Source organism: Hakea prostrata, chromosome 3, assembly GCF_041222555.1.
Source record: "Hakea prostrata isolate BN-2017 chromosome 3, UWA_Hpros_2, whole genome shotgun sequence".
Taxonomy (NCBI): domain Eukaryota; kingdom Viridiplantae; phylum Streptophyta; class Magnoliopsida; order Proteales; family Proteaceae; genus Hakea; species Hakea prostrata.
This window is the reverse complement of record NC_142602.1, coordinates 26,746,042-26,764,577: the sequence shown is the minus strand read 5'-3', so window position 1 is coordinate 26,764,577 and position 18,536 is coordinate 26,746,042. Positions and strand designations below refer to the sequence as shown.

At 38.0% G+C, this 18,536-nt stretch overlaps 1 protein-coding gene across 1 annotated transcript; it reads right to left on the bottom strand.

Annotated features, from left to right (window-relative positions):
* Positions 1–1,527: 1,527 nt before the first annotated feature.
* LOC149021925 (uncharacterized) lies at positions 1,528–9,806 on the bottom strand. Its single transcript, XM_089150127.1, has 2 exons — positions 8,017–9,806; positions 1,528–6,862 (listed from the first exon to the last, which is right to left on the bottom strand). The coding sequence occupies exon 1, from the start codon at positions 9,540–9,542 to the stop codon at positions 8,106–8,108; it is 1,437 nt and encodes a 478-aa protein (XP_089006253.1). The 5' UTR covers positions 9,543–9,806; the 3' UTR covers positions 1,528–6,862; positions 8,017–8,105.
* Between the last annotated feature and the right edge of the window lie 8,730 nt (positions 9,807–18,536).

Sequence of the window (18,536 nt, the reverse complement as noted above, 5' to 3'; positions counted from 1 at the left end):
GACATCGCATTCAAGCGGGACTCTGGATCAAGGTAATCCTCCTGAGTCCTAGCAATCTTCCTCTAGCTCCAGCTCTCGTGGAGGACAAACTACCTCCTCTTCTGAACTCTGCTAGTTGGTGTCAAAGATTGCAAGTCCCCTTCTTTTTAGGGCACTGTATTGTTTAGTGTCCTCTTTCATGACAGTAGAAGCATTATCCTGGGTTGCTGCTGAAAACCGAACTCTGTTCTCTACTCTGATCCTTAGGAGGTACAATGGTGATGAATTATATGAAATTGTGATGGTGGTGGTGGTGGGGTCCCTCCAAAGCCTGATTGGGTTGCTTCTTCTGAGCAAGCAGAGTCTTTGCATGTAGGGCTTTGTCAAACAAGTCTCTGAGGTTCTCTCTGTCTGTTATACCTAGGGCCACCTGTATCTCATACTTCAGACCAATCCTGAATCGGCTCATGGTCTGCAGTTTGCTTTCTCGAGTCCCTGTCCTGGAGGCTAATGAATTAAACTGTTTATGCATGGTTGTTAAGGCAGCAAAGCAACCAAAGGGATTGGGGCTCCGCCTAGGCAATTAGGCAACAAAGCGGCACCTAGGCAGCAATAAGGCGACCAAAGCGGTTGGGTCAAAAAATTTCAATACAACTACTTTCTATCATAAGCTAAACAAATATTCAATAGTAACATTCATCCCAAAAAAAAAAAATTCAAGGATCATAATTATGAAAAATTATTCAAAAAAAAAGAACACAAACATAAGTTCATCTCATTCAACCATGGTTGTCAAAGCGTCCGCTCAGGCATTTACTGATTCATTGATCCTTGATGTTGAGTATGGCTTATGCTTCACATTTTGTTGCCGACATGCACAGGGGTCACTTTGGGCCTTGGAGTTCCTCTGCAGATTGAGCGTCAATTAAGCGGTTGAAAAACCGCTTTGCTGCCTAGGCGGACGCTTTGATAACCATGGTTGTATGTAATTGGCCACTGACATGGTCCCCAATTTTAATGTATGGCATTGCTCCTGAAGCCTAGTTTGTAATCTTTTGGAGAATGACATATTTCAAACCTAGTGAGCTAATCTATCCATTATTTGCTAACATTAAAGTTAAACCAAGATAAGTGTCAAACCCGTTTCACTTCCCTAATTTTTCTATCATAGGCCACATCTTCACTCCTCAGCTACCTCCCCCCACACCTGCACCCCCCACCCCCCCACCCAAAAAAAAAAAAGGAAGATTCATTTCTGAAGACCCTAGACGGAGTTGAGCCAACTACAAGTGGACCTACTTGAACCAGCCAATTCGCCCTCTAAGATGATCAAAGATGCTCCATCAATTTAAGAAAATTCTCTTTGATTAATCAATGAAGACTGCTGCAACTAAGTTTATACTTTTGCAGTTCCTTAGTAGTTTCTATATTTATTAGGTTCTCAATTTATTAAGAGAATATTGGGTGTCCTATAAAGCCTAGTTTCTAATACCACGAATATAGTTACCTTTTACTCCATTAGTAGCAAGGAATGTTACTTTCTACGTCTTTAGTTTCTATTTTAGTGGTTTCTTATTTCAGTTTAGTGTCAATTTTACAAGTTTCAATTCCTCGTGAAGCTTGCCAAGCTATTACTAAGCCCCTTGTTTTGTAATAGAAACGGACTTTAAATCAAAATCTGTGGCCAAGTTTGCCTCAGTTACAGAAGAAATTCCATGTTTCAACAGCAGGGATAGCTGTGGATGAGAGTCCCAGGGTCAAGATAGCCCCTCTCCCTCCGCTGCCTTCCTTTCTATCTTCTCTTCTACCTTCTTCCATTTTAATATCCCATTTGCTGCTGCTAGTGTTGGACTGCTTCATGCAATGGAAACCATTCGAGGGCTGCAACATTACTGCAACATTACTGCAACATTACCAATCCTTCAAGATTCTCTACTGCTGTTGTTACTCCCAATCAAGTGAAGCAGCTACTATGCTATGTTGGTGCCGGCTGCAACTTCTGGCTTTTTAACCTTTTCAAACTTCCTCAGTAAAATCTGCTGCATATGAGACCATCATTCAATTTCACCTCTCTTTCATTTGACCCACCCATTAACTCCATTCACCTACTGGATCGCCTAACGTAACTCTTATTCAAAACATCAGACTACAAATAAATTTGCAGCATATACTATTCAGCATGCACCTCCACCCAATTAAAATTTGAATAGGTTTAATAGTCTGGTTCAGCTATAAATCATAACCTTCTGATTTCTGAATCCTGTTATTAATTTGGTTTTGTTCCAGAGTTTTCCATTGAATTTGTTGAAGCTTGATCATCAATCGTCATCTATGGGCACCTTTACCCCACTTTTGGCTTAAATTAGCACTCCATTTAAGAATATTGACCTATCCCTGAATCCTCAGAATGAATTTTCTGCACCTGTATCTGAAAATTTTCATCAATTCAGCTGCTGTAAGACTTAGTTTTCTGCATCTATATTGTGAGTTTTGTTCAGTAGACCTTCCCAAACCAAAATCTCTCAATCATTGGGCTTGAATTGGGTTCCTAAACCTGTCCTGCACCAAGGCCCTCATATGTCAAGCTTCCACCCAAAAGGAGTAAGCCTGTAGGTAAATAAAATCTAAAAACTCTATTAAGATTAAAGACAAAGAATCTTTGAAGACACATTAAAGAATTCAGCAGATTTTGAATGTTCAAAGGAAAAAGGCAAAATATGGAAAGCCACTCATGCAACAGCTAGGGACAAGTTATTCTTTGGAGCAAATTACATACACACACCCTTGGTTGCAAACTATTACTTTTACACCTCCTGAAATATATATATCATATTACAAATGTCCCCTCATGCTTAACATCGTTAGTTTTAAAATAGAAAGAGACATATTCACTGATATAAACCCAATTTTAGGGTTAGGGTTTCTTAGAAGAATTCCCTAAAATTGAGGGCTTGCCTAGAATCTTTCAATCAATTCAGCAGGTAAATCTCAAGAACCGAATGGGTGATGTCAAGATAACTTAGAAATCTAAGGGAAGGGTCATGGGAAGATTGGAAAGATGTTAGGACTTTACTAAATTCCCCCTTGGATGATCTGGTAATGTTTTGAGAAGATAGGTACCCTATGGACATCTTATGGGTGGTTTTGTGTATACTTTGAGATGGCTAAAAATTACAGGATAATCTAGGGGATGATTTGAGTGGGAGAAAAGGACCACTGTTTAAGTATCTTGGGTTGTGGGAACATCCCAAGAGGCCAAGACCCTATGGATGACTTAGGGTTGATGGGAAAAGGAAGGGAATATCCTAGGTTTAAAAAAATCGATATGGATAAGGATTTCAGATGTCAAGAAAATCAAGGAAAAGTAAAACGAATTAAGTGTTCAAAATGGAATGGAATTATCTTGGATAAGGGAGGGAGGGATACAGGATCTTGTGGAAAAGGTAGAGAGGGTTTGAGAAATACGATTGGGAGGGAAGGGGTAGGGGAACCTTGCGGCAAGGGGAGGGGTGTTCTTGCTGGATTCTTGAAAGAATTCCAAAATTCTTTCAAGAATCTTGAATTTTCTTCTTCTTTCTTCTCTTTTCTTTTCTTTCCTTTCTTCTTTCTTTTCTTTCTTTTCTTTCTTTTCTATTTCAGTTCTGCTGCAAGTTTCAGAAATAAAAGAAAACAGAAAAAGGGGGAGAGAGGGCCTGCCGCAAGAAAAAGAGAAGGCGGGGGGGATCTTGCGGCTGTCGCAGGGGTAGGAGGGGGCTGGGGATGCTTGCGCAGGAAGGGAGCTAGGTCGGGGTGGGTTCTTGATGGAGTCACAGGGCAAGAGAGGGGTTTAGGGCTACTGTACTTGTTTGATTGGAAGAAAATGATTGAATGCTGGACTGCTGCTGAGTAAAGATCTCATGCTGAATTGAAGAAGAAACTCTCTCTAAATCCTCTGTGGCCCTCCCAAGAAGACGACGACTCCATTCCCTCAAATTCAGATTCTTTATTCAATTCAACATATCTAATAATGAAGTAGAGTGGGCTATTTATAGCCTACAAGTGGAGGGAAAAGACTTGGACTCTAATAAGGAAATGTAACTTGACTGCACCAGGAATTAGAAACTAACTCTACTAGGATTTCCTTTACAAGTTAGGACACCCTTTATAAATAAATAACAACCACATAAAATAAAGAATTTATCTCGAATAAAAGACCTATTTATCCAGAAGGAGTCCTACTTAAAAGAGAGACTCCCTATGACATAGAACTCAAACAAGTAATTCAACCTAAGACTTCTAGATAGGATTGGACTCAGAAAATTAAAACAAACTTCTTAAAATATGAATCAGCAGCTAATTAGGGCTAGAGAATGACCAAATTGCCCCTTTTAGGAGTTCAGCCAGCCCTAGGTGATCCACCTAGGTGGGGCCTTGAGGCCCACACCAATGTTTCAGCCAGGGGGCGCCTTTGTTCACATCATTTACCCTTGCAGAATCTATCTACTTACAAGTGAGAAAAAAAACTTAAAAATCAGCCACAGTAGTTGTTCACCTTGCCCTCTTCTTTCTTTCCTCTTTTTTCTCTTTTCCTTGAAAGTTGAAACAGGCTTGAGGGTAAGGGAATCTTGAAAATACAATGGATGTCGAGTAATCACTTAACCAAATTACTCTAAAAGTGAGGGGGTGTTTGATATAATTTGAAATATAGGGATGTAAACGTAATCGAATAAATTCCAAGGGATGTAAATGTAACAGTTTGCAAATTCAAGGGGTGTATATGTAATTTGTTCTATTCTTTATGGTAATCCTACTCCTAGTCTGATTTGTAATTCTGTTTCAAGTTTCTTTTTCCTTGTTTTAGACTACGTTTAATTTGTCCTTTTTACCCAAAAAAAAAAAAACAGAGTTTATTTGTCCTCATTCAACATGGACTAAAATTATGTCAACCCAATCCTTCCTTCAGACCTGCCTCTCGATTTTGATGAATGAGAATGCTATTCTCCTGCCCCAGTTCTGTAGATTCAGTAGTGAAGACCCATTTATTCTAATGAAGCTTAAGGTGAGATTCATAGATGAAAGTTGGGGGCTGATAATCTGGTTATTCTGTTCTTTCTCTTTCCTTCCCCCCCCCCCCCCCCCTCTATCAAGTTAAATATTCTGCTGGAAATTTTGAATTTCATGTTGGTTCTTAACTAGAAGATTAGTTGCTAACTTAATCTGATGGGATCCTAGATCACCAATGGCAAACACCAGAATGAGATCAAGTAAGACCAGTTTGATACGACTGATTCTTCAATCGTACAATGGCCAAAAAACCGTTAAAACTAGATCGGGATCCAATGATTTGAAGTTTAAAGACCTCAAAAATAGTGGTTAGCCTCAAAATAGCAGCTCAAACTCAAAATTGAAATACAGTAATGGGACACCTGAAGTAGAAGCTAGAGACCAAAATAAAAGGTTTCAGCAAAATGAAGTCAAAATTTAGTAAATAAAATTCAAATAGAAACAGATTTGAAATTAATAACTAGAACAAAATAAGAAATAGCCACTTATCAAGTCTAGAAACTAAAATCAGATCCTCCATAACAATAGATAGAATCAGTTAGGAACAGCAATTGAATGCTATCTAAGAGCACTGCAGTAGCATACTTCTGTTTACAAGAACTATAGAAAGAGTACATGCATGCCTCTGATATACAGGCAAAAAGGGAGGGGAAAAGAGAACAGGAAGAAGATAGAAGAATAAAGGAAAAGCCTCGCCAAACAATGGAGAAGGTTGCACCAACTCCAGCCTTGGAATCCCAAAAAGGTTGCCCTACCACATCTCATAATAGAGCAAATCCCATGAAACGATGCTGCATCTGTCACAGAACTCAAATACTAAAAAGGCTAAATTATTTCTCAAATTGTTCATAGCACATATGATTCTCTACTCTTTGTTATAACTTGATGGACATAAGCAAAATTGGACACCCCTAATATGGTTGCGGAAATCCCACTTAAGTCATACTCAAAAGGGAAATCATTCTAGAGCTTTCACGAAATAGAAAATAACCACTTAATGCCATATGGAACTTAAATTCCTTCTTATAAAATTGGCTCATGACAATAGCAAACCCAAAAATATTAAGCCAATAGTTCTTATAACTCATTGGACACTCAACATTAAACATATCCATCCATTCTTTTTCCAATTTGATGATTTGGTTTATTGCTAGCTTCTTGTTCTTCTTAACTAAATCAACTCTATTATACCCTGCCATGATTTTCCTTGTAAGCATCTTTGCTTGAGAATTATATTCTACACTCACTAGAACCCTAAACATCAAATCAAACTCTATTCCTGGCTCAACTCTTTTTCTTCCAGATTCTGATATTTCTGTCCCAAAATAAAATCACTGTTCAGTTGAAACTGGTTACTGCTCGCTAATTACTTTTTTTCCTGCTCTGAGTTGAAACTCCCTGTTCAATTCTACTGGAAGTAACTTTCAAGTTTACTACGTCCAGTAGAATTGCTCCATATCCAGAGATCCAGCTGTTGAATTCAAAGCTAACTTAGCTGACCTGCAATAGATGCAATTTCAGGCCTATCTGATCAACCTTGACTTAGTTATTAATTTTCTCTATCCTGGCTTTAGTTTTTATCCGGCAATTCAGCAATTTTTTGACCTACTTAAATCGTTAAAATAACCCAATGATAGAATTGGGATCTCAAATTGACACGTGGCTAAACCAGACTATGCCCTATCCATCCAACAAAGAAAATTGACATACAGGCAAATGCCCTATCTATCTCCAACTGTCTGTTCACACGTCACCCTTCCACATGGATAAAGTAGTCGGACCACATAAGATGGCCTTCCCATGTGGAGCTCCGGGAAAACCTTTTAGCCCAAATACATACCTACAGTCCAAGGGAAAAAACATAAGAAATTACGAAAAGAAAAGGGAAAGGAGAACAACTAAAAACATGCTAAGGGATAACAATCACAAGAATGAATAAACACATCAAGATGATTATCGAGCACATGAATGTCAAATTGAGGATTGAATTAATCTATACATCAGCCGAACATAACATGGAAGAAGAACATGAAAAATTTACAGTGAGGGAGATACCTACATACATTGCAAAAGAAACAAATGCTAATTTCTGTTACAGTCTCCTTGTTTAATAGTTCTGATCTTTGCCAGCCTACTTGATTTCGCACCATATTTCCGTCAACTCAAGCCTCTCCTCACCACTCCAAGTCTCTAACTAAAGTCATTTAAGCCTGCATCTTATACTTTTAAGATCTTGAGTTTACATCACCTCAGTAGTTTAGTCACATATGGAAATGTGACTTACATGAGACCATGAGGGAAATTATAAAACATGCCAATGTGTGATCATGTACCTGAAACAACCAGAATGCACTAGTAGGCAAAATCCCTGTCATATGTGCCATACATTCCTAGCACTTCCATCACATCAAATGCAATGCTAAAGTATCCAATGTATTTGACACGGCATCTAGATGACCCTAGGCATTTGGATAAGGGAAAATCAGGGCACGATAACAAGGTTGCCTATGTGTTGGTAGGAAACAATGTGCCTTCCAGCAGACACCAACAATGTTATCTAACAGAAGCCCAGATTATGCAAAGTTTTCCAGCCACCCTAGAAACATGTTCAAAACCAAGAACCACAACAACAACAACAACAAAAGAAGAAAAAGAAAGAAAGGGAACAATGTATATTAGAACTGATTTGGTTGACAGATAACAGTTATAAAACATTCTCAAAAAAGTAAATCATGGTATTTCTCAATTTCTTAGTCACAAGCATCATCAGTACCAGGTACAAAACATTCTCAAAAAGTAATTCATGGTAATTTACTAACTCACCAGTAAACAATGATGAAAAGAGAAAATGAAGAGCAGAACATAATTTACTAAGAAAGCACTTCGATGAAAATGTACACAGCATATATATTTTCTCACTGAGAACTGAGAACTACATACAACAGAAGAAGCCCAGAAACAACACTGATAACAACATAGGTGAGTTACATTAACCTCAAGATAGGTACACCCAAGCATCAAATGTTAGTTACAGGCCCCCTAGTGAACTGCCACCCAAGAAGCAGTGGTATTAGCAGTTTGTATCATCTATGACCATCAGCGTAATCCTCCAAATTTCTTCGACTGAACCTCCTACCATCTGTATTTGCATCCTTACACCTTGCGGCAAAATAAAATATCAACCAAGCCACCATAAAATAAACCTCCACTACCGACTGAAAAAATGAGGCTAACAATTTTCCAAATATCCGAGTTAAAACCCATCTCACAAACGGCCCACAGAGGATGGCTTCATAGCATTTTATTTGGACAGCCTGGTTTAACATAGTAGAGATTAAGTGGCATCCTTGCTTCAAAACTTCCCTACCAGTCCTCCTAGCATCCATGATTGCAACCCAACAATCCAACGAGAGAACGAAGGCCACAATAACATCCAACAAAAACCACGTAAACAGAAACCCTGATATCTCAGTCTTAAACCCACGGATCCACGGAGAAGTGATTGAAAAAGGCATGAGTTTCAATCGAACAAATAGTTTAAAAAATGAGTACTGATCCTCAATTTCACCAAAAAACCACAGACCAAGAAGTTGGGTCAACGCATCTCTAACAGCCCATCTCATGAGTATAAACCCAGAAAGCCTCCGAATTCCCAAACGCGTTCCCGCATTAAGCGTTCCACTAAACGATCGAAACCTTCCCAAATGATCGTTGACGACAGTGTAGAACACAATGCCAAGAATGCAAGAATGCGTAACCAAATACCCCAGAATTACCCAACCATATGCTGCCGATAAGAAACTCACCAGAAAAAACAAGGCCGCAGCATCGCGACGACCGAGACGGAAACCCTTGATGAACAACTGAAAATCCGCAGGACGGTCAACTTCTTCTCCCTTGTCAAAAGCCGCCCTTTCAGTTCCTTCAACACTTCCATCTCCACCAGCGCCATCTCCACCAGCGCCGTCTCCACCAGCGCCGTCCCCACCAGCGCCGTCCGGCAACGACAAGCCCTCAGCCTTGAAAAGGAACCCAGAGCCAACAACCTCCGAAAGCTTAAACCCGTATCTCCCCTCGGAATCCGATAACCCTAATTTGCCTTCACCACTAAAAAAATGGCTGAGATTCACAGTACTACCGTTAACAGGGGAAGGACGACCCATCCCAAAAAGACTCCGATCATCATCGCTTTCTCCCGAGAAGAAATCGTCGTCTAGGGTTCCAACACGACTGAGGTGAAGAAAAGGACGGCGACGTCTGTTAACGGCGGCCGAAGATCTAAGACCGTCAGAAGATCTAGAATTCTTACCGGCAAGATCGAGGCGAGATAAAAGGGCTTTAAGAGAAGGATCCTTATCGATGAAAGATGTGACGTGTAAGGTTGCGTTCTCGACAGTAATACGGAAAAAGAAGAGCAGTAGAGAGAGAAACAGAAATGTGTAGAAGCTGGAGAAGAACGATGCAGTAGTCTGCTTGATTACTTGCTCCCTGGTGCGCAGGTCAAGACGTGGACCAGACATGGATATCGTTTTCTGCTACTCTGCAAGGTTGAATTCACACGGACACAGAAGATTGATTGATCATAGATAGAGAAATACAAGCAAAACAAAGCAAATCTTCCTCTTTTCCGCGAATTGCAACTCCCACAGCTTTCCTTCTCTCTGTGTCTCGTTGGCGCTTCGCACGAGGAGAAAACGTACCGGTGGACTCAATGATGAAGAAAATTTCCTGTAAAGTGTAAACACTGATAGAGGAGAGAGAGATTCGTATAAATACTCTGTGGTTTTGATCTTTCGATTTACTGACTTCTGAGACCCTGACGCGTTTTATATGTATGATGTATATTAAATTCCACTTCAATCCCGACCGACGCAATTTTGAAAAATGTTAGGAACAAGAGTCAAAGATGCGCAACACGGTGCAGCCCATGGTCTTAGACTACGAAACTCGTTGTCGACTTGAAGTTTCAACCCTGACCTCTTATGTGAAAGTGTTGATCTTTTTAACCGAGCCATTCTTCAAGGGCAATGGCGAAACCCCGCTTATATTAATTATATAAAAAGCGCCTTGAGGATGTAGTCGTGGTGTTATATAAAAAGCGCCTTGAGGATGTAGTCGTGGTGCGCCCAAGCTGGCTCGGATGAACCTCATTAAAAAAAAAAAAAAAAACCATAGGCTACACTGTACGCAAAGACCTAGGAGAGGGGGAAGATGCGGTAAGAATTGAGGTTCAAACCTATGACTTCCATTAAATTATTGTCTTTACATAAAAGGTTGTGTTACCATGCTAGAAGCACATCCACTCTTTAATACATCCATAACCCAAGGTTGAAACATAAGCATCATTTTTGTTTATTTTTTCTTTTTTTTTTTTTTGTGAGAAAAGAAATATATTAAAAACTAGGTAGTACAATTGCATCAGAAAGGATACTTAGCCATTGTACACCTAACTCCTACATTTTCTATAGTTAATTTTTTTAAAAAAAAATCAATGTCTAATGGAGTGAGATCTGAAATTACGAATTTATAAGTTTGTTGTAACAGTTAGAAGTTGTGCCCAACTTGGGATTAGAGTTGGAGAATGATCATTGAGTTCTTTGTCCATTAGCATATTCCTTGTAGCCCTTTCATTGCACCAAGTTTCTTTTAGCTCTACTCCTTGTTGATGTGTTGTTTGTATGACTTCCAGAGTGTGATGCAGTAGTTCATCCAAGATATTTCTTGATTGCCCTATCCCTACTCTATGATATTTGATAGTGTTATCTCAAAAAAGTCTCACACTCCAGTTGTCGCAATCTAGTTCATTAGATATTCCTACACACATTAACGTGAGTGAGTGATAGATGTTAAAGGAGTGTAGGCATGGGGATAATATTCGTAATTGCATCAACTGGTGTTGAATAGGTTCAATAGTAGGTTTAGGTCAAAATTTCAAATCTCCTTTCCATTTATTAAGTATCTTTAGTGGATTAGATCTTTATTATTACAAACCTTCGAGTTTTTTTTCTATCCACATATAGCAGCAAGTTATTATGAAAACAAAAAAAATCATAGTTTAGTATCGCTATCAAACCCAAAGTTCAATAATAGTAAATTGCACAGATTAGTAAAAGAGTTATGATGTAGAAATTCTATCTTTAGTCCCAATGGCTCTCCCGCCCATACCCTCTTTGTCCAATTGCATCAAAGGAAAACGTTTCATATCGATTCATCATTGTGACCACAAAGTTCACATATTGGATTTGTCTCTATCCATTAAGAAATGACATTAATCTTGATGGGTAAACCTACATTCATGGAAAGAAATTTCGGTGAAATTCGCCAGTTTCGCCCCCTGGCGAAACGAAACCAGGGGGCGAAACGATATTTACCAGATATCGCCAAGAAATCGGCGATATCTGGCGATATATCGCGAGATATCGCGATATTTCGGATATTTTTTTTTTTTTTGTGTGTGATTTTTATACTATTTCTTGCACTTTTTAGGCGATTTTCTCGATTGTATCACAATCTTACCAATTTTATCACAATGATTCAAGACTCAATAGTTAATGTATTAAATGTAATTTGGAAGAAAATCTATATAGAATAACTTATAAATAGAAAAACTTTTTATAGCAAAATCATCAAGATTAATGAGCAATCTTACCAACTATATTCTAGTGATCTAGTTCTCAAAAGTCAACATGCCAAATGTGGTTAGGGAAAAATATATACATGAAATAATTTATGGAAACAATTTACATTATGAAGATATTTTGTAATAGAATCGTCAGTTAATCTTTCCAACAATGTCTGAATGATTTAGGCCTAAGAAGGTAACACATTAAATGTGGCTAGGCAGGAGATTTAAATGGAAATATTTATTAAGAAATAATTTAAATTATCAAAGTCAACATGCCAAATGTGATTAGGGAAGAGTGTATACATGAAATAATTTATGGAAACAATTTAAATTATTAATGAATCTTATAAAAGAATCTTCAGAGTGATTTGATAATCGTTCCAATTATGTCCTAATGATGTAGGCCTCATAAGGTAATATATTAAATGTGACTAGGTAAGAGAATTTAAATGGAATAATTTTTAGAAATAATTCAAATTTACCACATATTTACATCAGATTAGGATAAGTATCAAATTTACCAAAATTATTGGTTAAAATATTCAAAAAAAATTGGGGGCGAAATTTCTATATGGGGGGCGAAATATCGGCGATATTTCGCCAGTTCGACCGGTTCGCTGGGTAGCGAACCGGGCGAAATTGTCGAAATATCTTTCCTTGCCTACATTCAAAGATGCTAGAGAAAAAAAAATTAAACATAGGATGAAGTGGTAATTTCCAAAAAAAATTCCACCATCTTAAGTTTGATCGAGTTGACCCATGGTTATTCATTTCTTACAGGGCTTTTCCAGCTAATTTAACAGAGAATTCACCCCTTCTCGAAAGAAGAGATAGTCATGAGTCTTGTGATGGAGAAAGCTAAAGTGATTGAAGTGGTTGGGTTAATTAGATGGGGATTGGGCAAGGATTTGAAGAAGAAGAGATAGTGTGTAACTCCTTGTTTCTTTGATGAAAGGATTGGTAGACTTCTTCAACTATTGACTTCCTCTGCTAGAGTGCAAAATTGGGGTTGCCCACAATTTGATCCCATGTTGTTTTGACCTATAGATCAAACTAGAAGTAGGTATCCTTCCCATCACCAAGCTTCCTAATGATCATTGTCTGAAGCATGGGAAGGATACTACATATGTTATTCCAAATCCAAACCCCCCCCCCTTTTTCACCTTTGGTTTAAAGAGAGATGAGTTTGAAAAGTATCTTACTCTTAGAGTTCTTCTCCAAACCAAATCCGGATTGTTGAGAAGTCACCAACCTTGTTTAATTAACAAAGCACAATTAATATCCTCTATTCTCTTAAAACCTAAACCTCACTCTCCGTTGGGTTTGCAGCATCATTACCAAGAGATTAGGGTCAGTTGTTTAGCTCTTATGGTTTCCTTAATCAAAACCTTTGACACACATAATCCAATTTTCGACAAAATATCTTGGAAACATAAAAGCATTGCATAAGATTAAGAGATTGAGGTTGAAGGACAAATTTCTTCAGGCCCTCCCTTTCCACATAGGATAAGGTCGATGCCCTCCAAGTAGCCATTTTGTTTGTCATCTTTGTAAGTAGGAAATTCAAGTTTTTTGTCTTGGCTTTTCCATGGATAAGCTTTGTCCCTAAATATACCGCATCCTTCTTCATTTCCTAATACCCAAAATGGATGAGATTACCCCTTTCTTCTCGTGGTCCACATTTCTAGAGAAGAAAACATCACCTTTTTCAAAATTAATCTGTTGTCCTGTGATATTAGAGAAGAGTTCAATTGCAACTTGTAGGACCAGCACATCTTCTCCACCTTATAGAAGAGGAATGTGTCATCTGCAAAGAATAGGTGTGAGATCTCTAGTGGTCTTCTAGCAATTTTGATACCCTAAAAGAGTCAAAGATTCAGGTATTTAGACAGTAGACTAGATACTATTTCCATTATAATAAGGAAGAGATGCGGACTTAGAGGGTAAACTCATTTGAGTCTCTAGAGCCAGAGAACCAAAGGTATGGGCATCCGTTCTATTTAATTGATGAAGAGGCCAAGGAGATGATGGGGTTGACTAAGTTGCACCAATGATTATCAAAACCCCAAAGTTGAAGAGCTTTGTTTTAACTTCCCATTCAACTCGGTCATAAGCCTTGGACATGTATAGTTTCAAAGCCACATACCCATTTTTTTCCCTCTTGTTTTGTTTATGAAGTGGAAGATCTCATACACCATCATTATGTTGTCCGTAATTTGCCTACTGGGGACAAAGGCACCTTGTCAAGGTGAGATCATATTTAGCAGACTTCGTAGCTAACATTGCAAAGACTAATTGGTCTGAAATCATAAACAACTTTGGGTTGGTCTTTTCTTGGGAATGAAACAGGAAGAGTGTGGTTGATACCAAATGATGGATTTAGATTGAAAAAGAAATTGTTGACAAACTGATGAACTTCATTGCTTATGAGGTCCCAAATATTTTGGTAAAAGAAGACATTGAAATCATCAAAGCTAGCTTTATCCTTTATGAGATCCCATAGAAAAAAGGGCATCCTTAATTTCTTCAAAGGTTGGGGTTTGAAATTCAAGGGTGATTTGATTTTGATCCAGAGGTTGGAAAAGTCCCTCAATAAAAATCTAGGTCAAGCGGGTTGGAAGTTGTATAAAGTTCTTGCATGAAGTTGGCCAGCACTTTTGCTATTCCCATAGGACCTTTAATGGTTTGACCATCATGTTCTAGGCTTTTAATCTTTCTTCAATGGCAATGGATTTTTGAGGCAAGGTGGTAGTACTTGTTATTAATATACCCATCATTGATATATTATTTTCTGGATTTTTGAAACCAAAACTACTCCTCAGCCATCAGTGCCCATTGGATAGTCTACCTTTTTTTATGGATCAAGTCCTAATTTGGTTCTTAATAGTTCAAAAGAACTTCAATCTCATAAGTCATTTGGTGGAAAAGGTTGTCAATGTTCCCAAAAATAGATATATTCATGTTTTGGAGATACTTGGATAAGTTGGCTAATTTAATTTGTAGAGAGGATTCATTATCCAAAGCAAGGCTTGTTTGGCATATTCCAAAAAATCCAAAAGTTGGTATTAGGAATTTTGGAAATGGAAAAGTTTTCTTCCATTAAGTTGAGGTGACTCAAGATACAAAAGCAAGGGTTGTGGTCCGTGGCAATCATTGGTAAGGTTTTGAGAGAAGCATTAGGGTATAGAGCCACCCATGAGGGACAAGCAAAAACATGGTGTAATTTCTCCTTCACTAGGTTAGGAGGTTGTTGCACATTAAACCAAGTGAATGAGACCCCTATGCCAAAAATTCCTTAGAGAGAGAATACAGAGATAAGTTGTCAAAATAAAGGGAGAGATGAGGAGGCTTTTTATGAACTCCCCAACTTGTCTTCAAGCCCTGAGAACTTCATTGAAATCCCCTAAAAGAACAAAGGGGTATTGAAGATTAGCAATAAAGTTTTAAAGTTGCTTCCAAATGGTTGGGGGGCGGGGACGCATATAAAAAGATGATCACCCACTTGACTCATTTGGATGAGACAATAACAGTTATAAGTGAGGTGTGAGTATGAATTGGTGAAGCCTCTAGTTCAAGGTTTTCAAAACAAATAGTTCCCCTTTTGGACTTGTTGTCATAAGCTATTTGAAAAACCCATGGGCAAGAGATTTCTAAAATATTTTTTCTTTTGAAGGAACAAGGCCTCATGATTCATACAATTTGTTTCACAAAGGAACACTAGACCTAAATTCTGTTTTTTGATGCTTAGAGATGCACTGAGAAGTAAATTTCCCATTGATTCCTTGAACATTCCAAGAGAGGAGTTCCATATTGAGGAGACAACAAAATTTAAAACAAATGATCCAATATGAAAATAGAATAAGTTTCTCCTTCCCTACAGATATAGGTAGATAGCAAATAGAAAGCAAAGAACAAAACACAATAATAATAATAATAATAATAATAAAACACTTAAGATTGAGATACATGCTAAGGGCAACCACAGGAAATGAAAGAAACACAAACAATCTATAGGAGGAGAGAAAACTAACAAATTACCAAATAACTTAAAACCTAAGCATGAAAGCAATTCACGTGAATAAATTGAATATTGTTAAACCAACAATAGAAAATCCGAAGGACGCTGATGAAATAAATAATACACCAATCGAAGAAATCACTATAGAGGTGGTAAGGGAAGACCTGGGGGCAATCAGTATCTAGCTTCTGTTGGTGATGGCATTGGTTGATTAGTACTCATCATTGACTACATTAGAGTGGTTTGCACAATGAAATTGTCGTATCTTGCTTCTATGTTAGCCATCTAGTGCAGGAAAACATTCCAAGGTTGGGCCCAGGTTAACAAGATGGAATCCAAATTGAGGTTTAGGGTATCGATAGGGTCAAGTAAACATATGATCTCAAAGTATCTACTCAGTTTGCGGTTGGGCAAGCCATCAGTAGAGAGTCCCATTCCACCCCCATAGGAGATGTGTCCCAAGGTCCCTGTGTGACCTATAGGGTTGCAGGCAAGCCTTGTGTCGATTCCCTATTAGTTGATTTGCCTTGTTTGCATGAGCAGTGGAATTTCATAGTATGGGCTTTAATGGAGTTGTTGAAAATCCCTCCATTGCGGTCAAATTTCTCTAGAAGATTCTTAAGGGCCTGTTTGGTTATACGAGTCTGGAGATTTCAAATATCTAGAGATCTATGGAGTCATAATTTATAAAATTAACTGTTTCGTTAACCGAATATGTGGAATGAAATCTGTGGATTCATCTGTGATTTTTGTGAATGCGCAAATATTTAACGCTTTCATTGTAGGGATGAAATCTTTGGATTTCACCCCATACCCATAAATCTATAATGTCTTCGTAATCTAATTTAATCACCATCCAAGTCTTTTTCCAGAGAATGTAACATCCAAGTTCTTATTGCTAGGGTCTCCCCCAATTGGGCCAATAGGAAGCTAGCCAGCTGAGAATTGCGAAAATAGGCTGGCCCATATGGTCTTGAGCGATGAAACCCAGGCCCATCTGATTTTTACATTTCTCGACAGAGGCATCCGAGTTGATTTTTTATGCCATCCTTATGTATCTAATTTGTATTTAAACCAAAGGGTTGGTTCATTTAATGAAGAGGTTAAGAGTTTGAATCTAGGATGAAGCCCCGTATATAGTAAATGTTACCTCCCCGTTTATATATAAAATTATCCCTTGATGATTTAGTCTAGGTGCATGTAATTTGGCCCAAATGAACCTCAATTCCAAGGAGAAAATGGTATCAAAAGGTATTGAGTACATTTACACCTAATACTCCTTAAAATAAAAAAATTGAGTATTGGACTTTATTACCTCTTGATTTATTATTATTATTTTTTTTTTTATTGCAGAGTTAGAAAATCGACAGGCATACCTAAAACTATGTATATGAGATACCTTAACTTGAGGTATATTATGATTGAGAGTTCTAACCCTGGGTTTACACCCCTTTTTATTCGTAATTAAAGTAAACCCTTTTGTCATGGGAAAGTTTTTTTGGGAAAGTTGAATCATATAAAATGTCAAATGTCATGCTTTCACCTATATCTCATGCATAATACTCAAAGTTCAAATGGGCAAGGAACAAAAGGCCTGTATCAACATTCATCATGCTTGAAAGGATTTTTTTTTTGGGGGTTATCATCAACCCAATTACAACAAGTGGGGCCTATTTGATGGGAGGCTCGAACATGAAAACAAATTGGTCTTAATGGAAGAGCCGAAAAAGCAAACACCACAATGTAAAAAGCGCATACACATCATGCTTAAAAGCTGTTTTGTTTTTGGGAGGGGTGTTGTTTCAAATGCTTAAAAGTTGTTTTAAAAGTGGCTTTAAGGCTCAATCTAACCTGACTCGACCATATGGTGAAGCAACTTTTGATTTTTCAAGCCTAGCCCAACAAAGGAACTTGAAGGTTGTGTTGGGTTGTTGACAAGCCCTAAACCCCCACTGGTTTCTATAAGCATACTTCAAGTAGACATCTAAAAGAAATTCGAACTCTAAAACTTTTGGTGGAGTCCAGTTGTGACTCGGCGCAATTCTTGAAACAATGGTTACACTATTAAGGCATTGAGTCAGGTTATTGAAGAAAAATCGGTGCAAAATTAAGAGTTACAACAGACATTGATAGCCATTATAGATGGATTTAGGATGATAATCTGATCAGCTATGATATATTGTACAGAATATTTACCAAACACAAGGCTTCGTATTGACCTACTAATTGTAATTGAGATGATGATGATGCAAACTGAGATGAAAGTGTGACAAAATTATGAAAGATAAAGTAAAGAATGATCATTTCCCCATATTGGGGAAGAAATGATCGTATGAGATTAGACTTCTAGTATTTTCCATACATGGTATTGCTAAGAGAGTCTTTTGAGCCTTTGAGATGATATGGATCATGCCTACTAGATGTCTTTAGATGCATCAGTATGGATGGATGAGTTAATTCAAATTAAACGAATCAAAAGAGCTGCAGGGAACACTTAAAAAACCTTCTCTTCCTCCATTAGCTTCCACCCAATCCTCATGCTGTATAGAACAGTAGAAATCTTCTAACAACCCCCAGGATTCAGGATACACCCCAACCATGGTCTCTTCTTAGGGGTGCTGTTCGTGTGATATTTGTAACCCCCAATTTCTGCGCCAAGCAGTGACATTCCCTTCTTCAAATCCCTGGTGCAGCTTTGCCCTCTCTGCCACCATCCCCTGAGTATTCTTTCTTTTTTATATGTACATATATAAATAAATAAAAAGGAGGCAAATGGAAGGAGAACAATGAGATTAAACAAACAAGAGCCAAATCTTGAGATCAGCTGAAGTTCAAGCTATCAGATGCCAGAACAAGTGAAGTCATTGCCCG

What these genes read in the sequence shown, in the direction of transcription:
- LOC149021925 (XM_089150127.1), bottom strand. Translation starts at nt 9,542, where the DNA reads ATGTCTGGTCCACGTCTTGACCTGCGCACCAGGGAGCAAGTAATCAAG.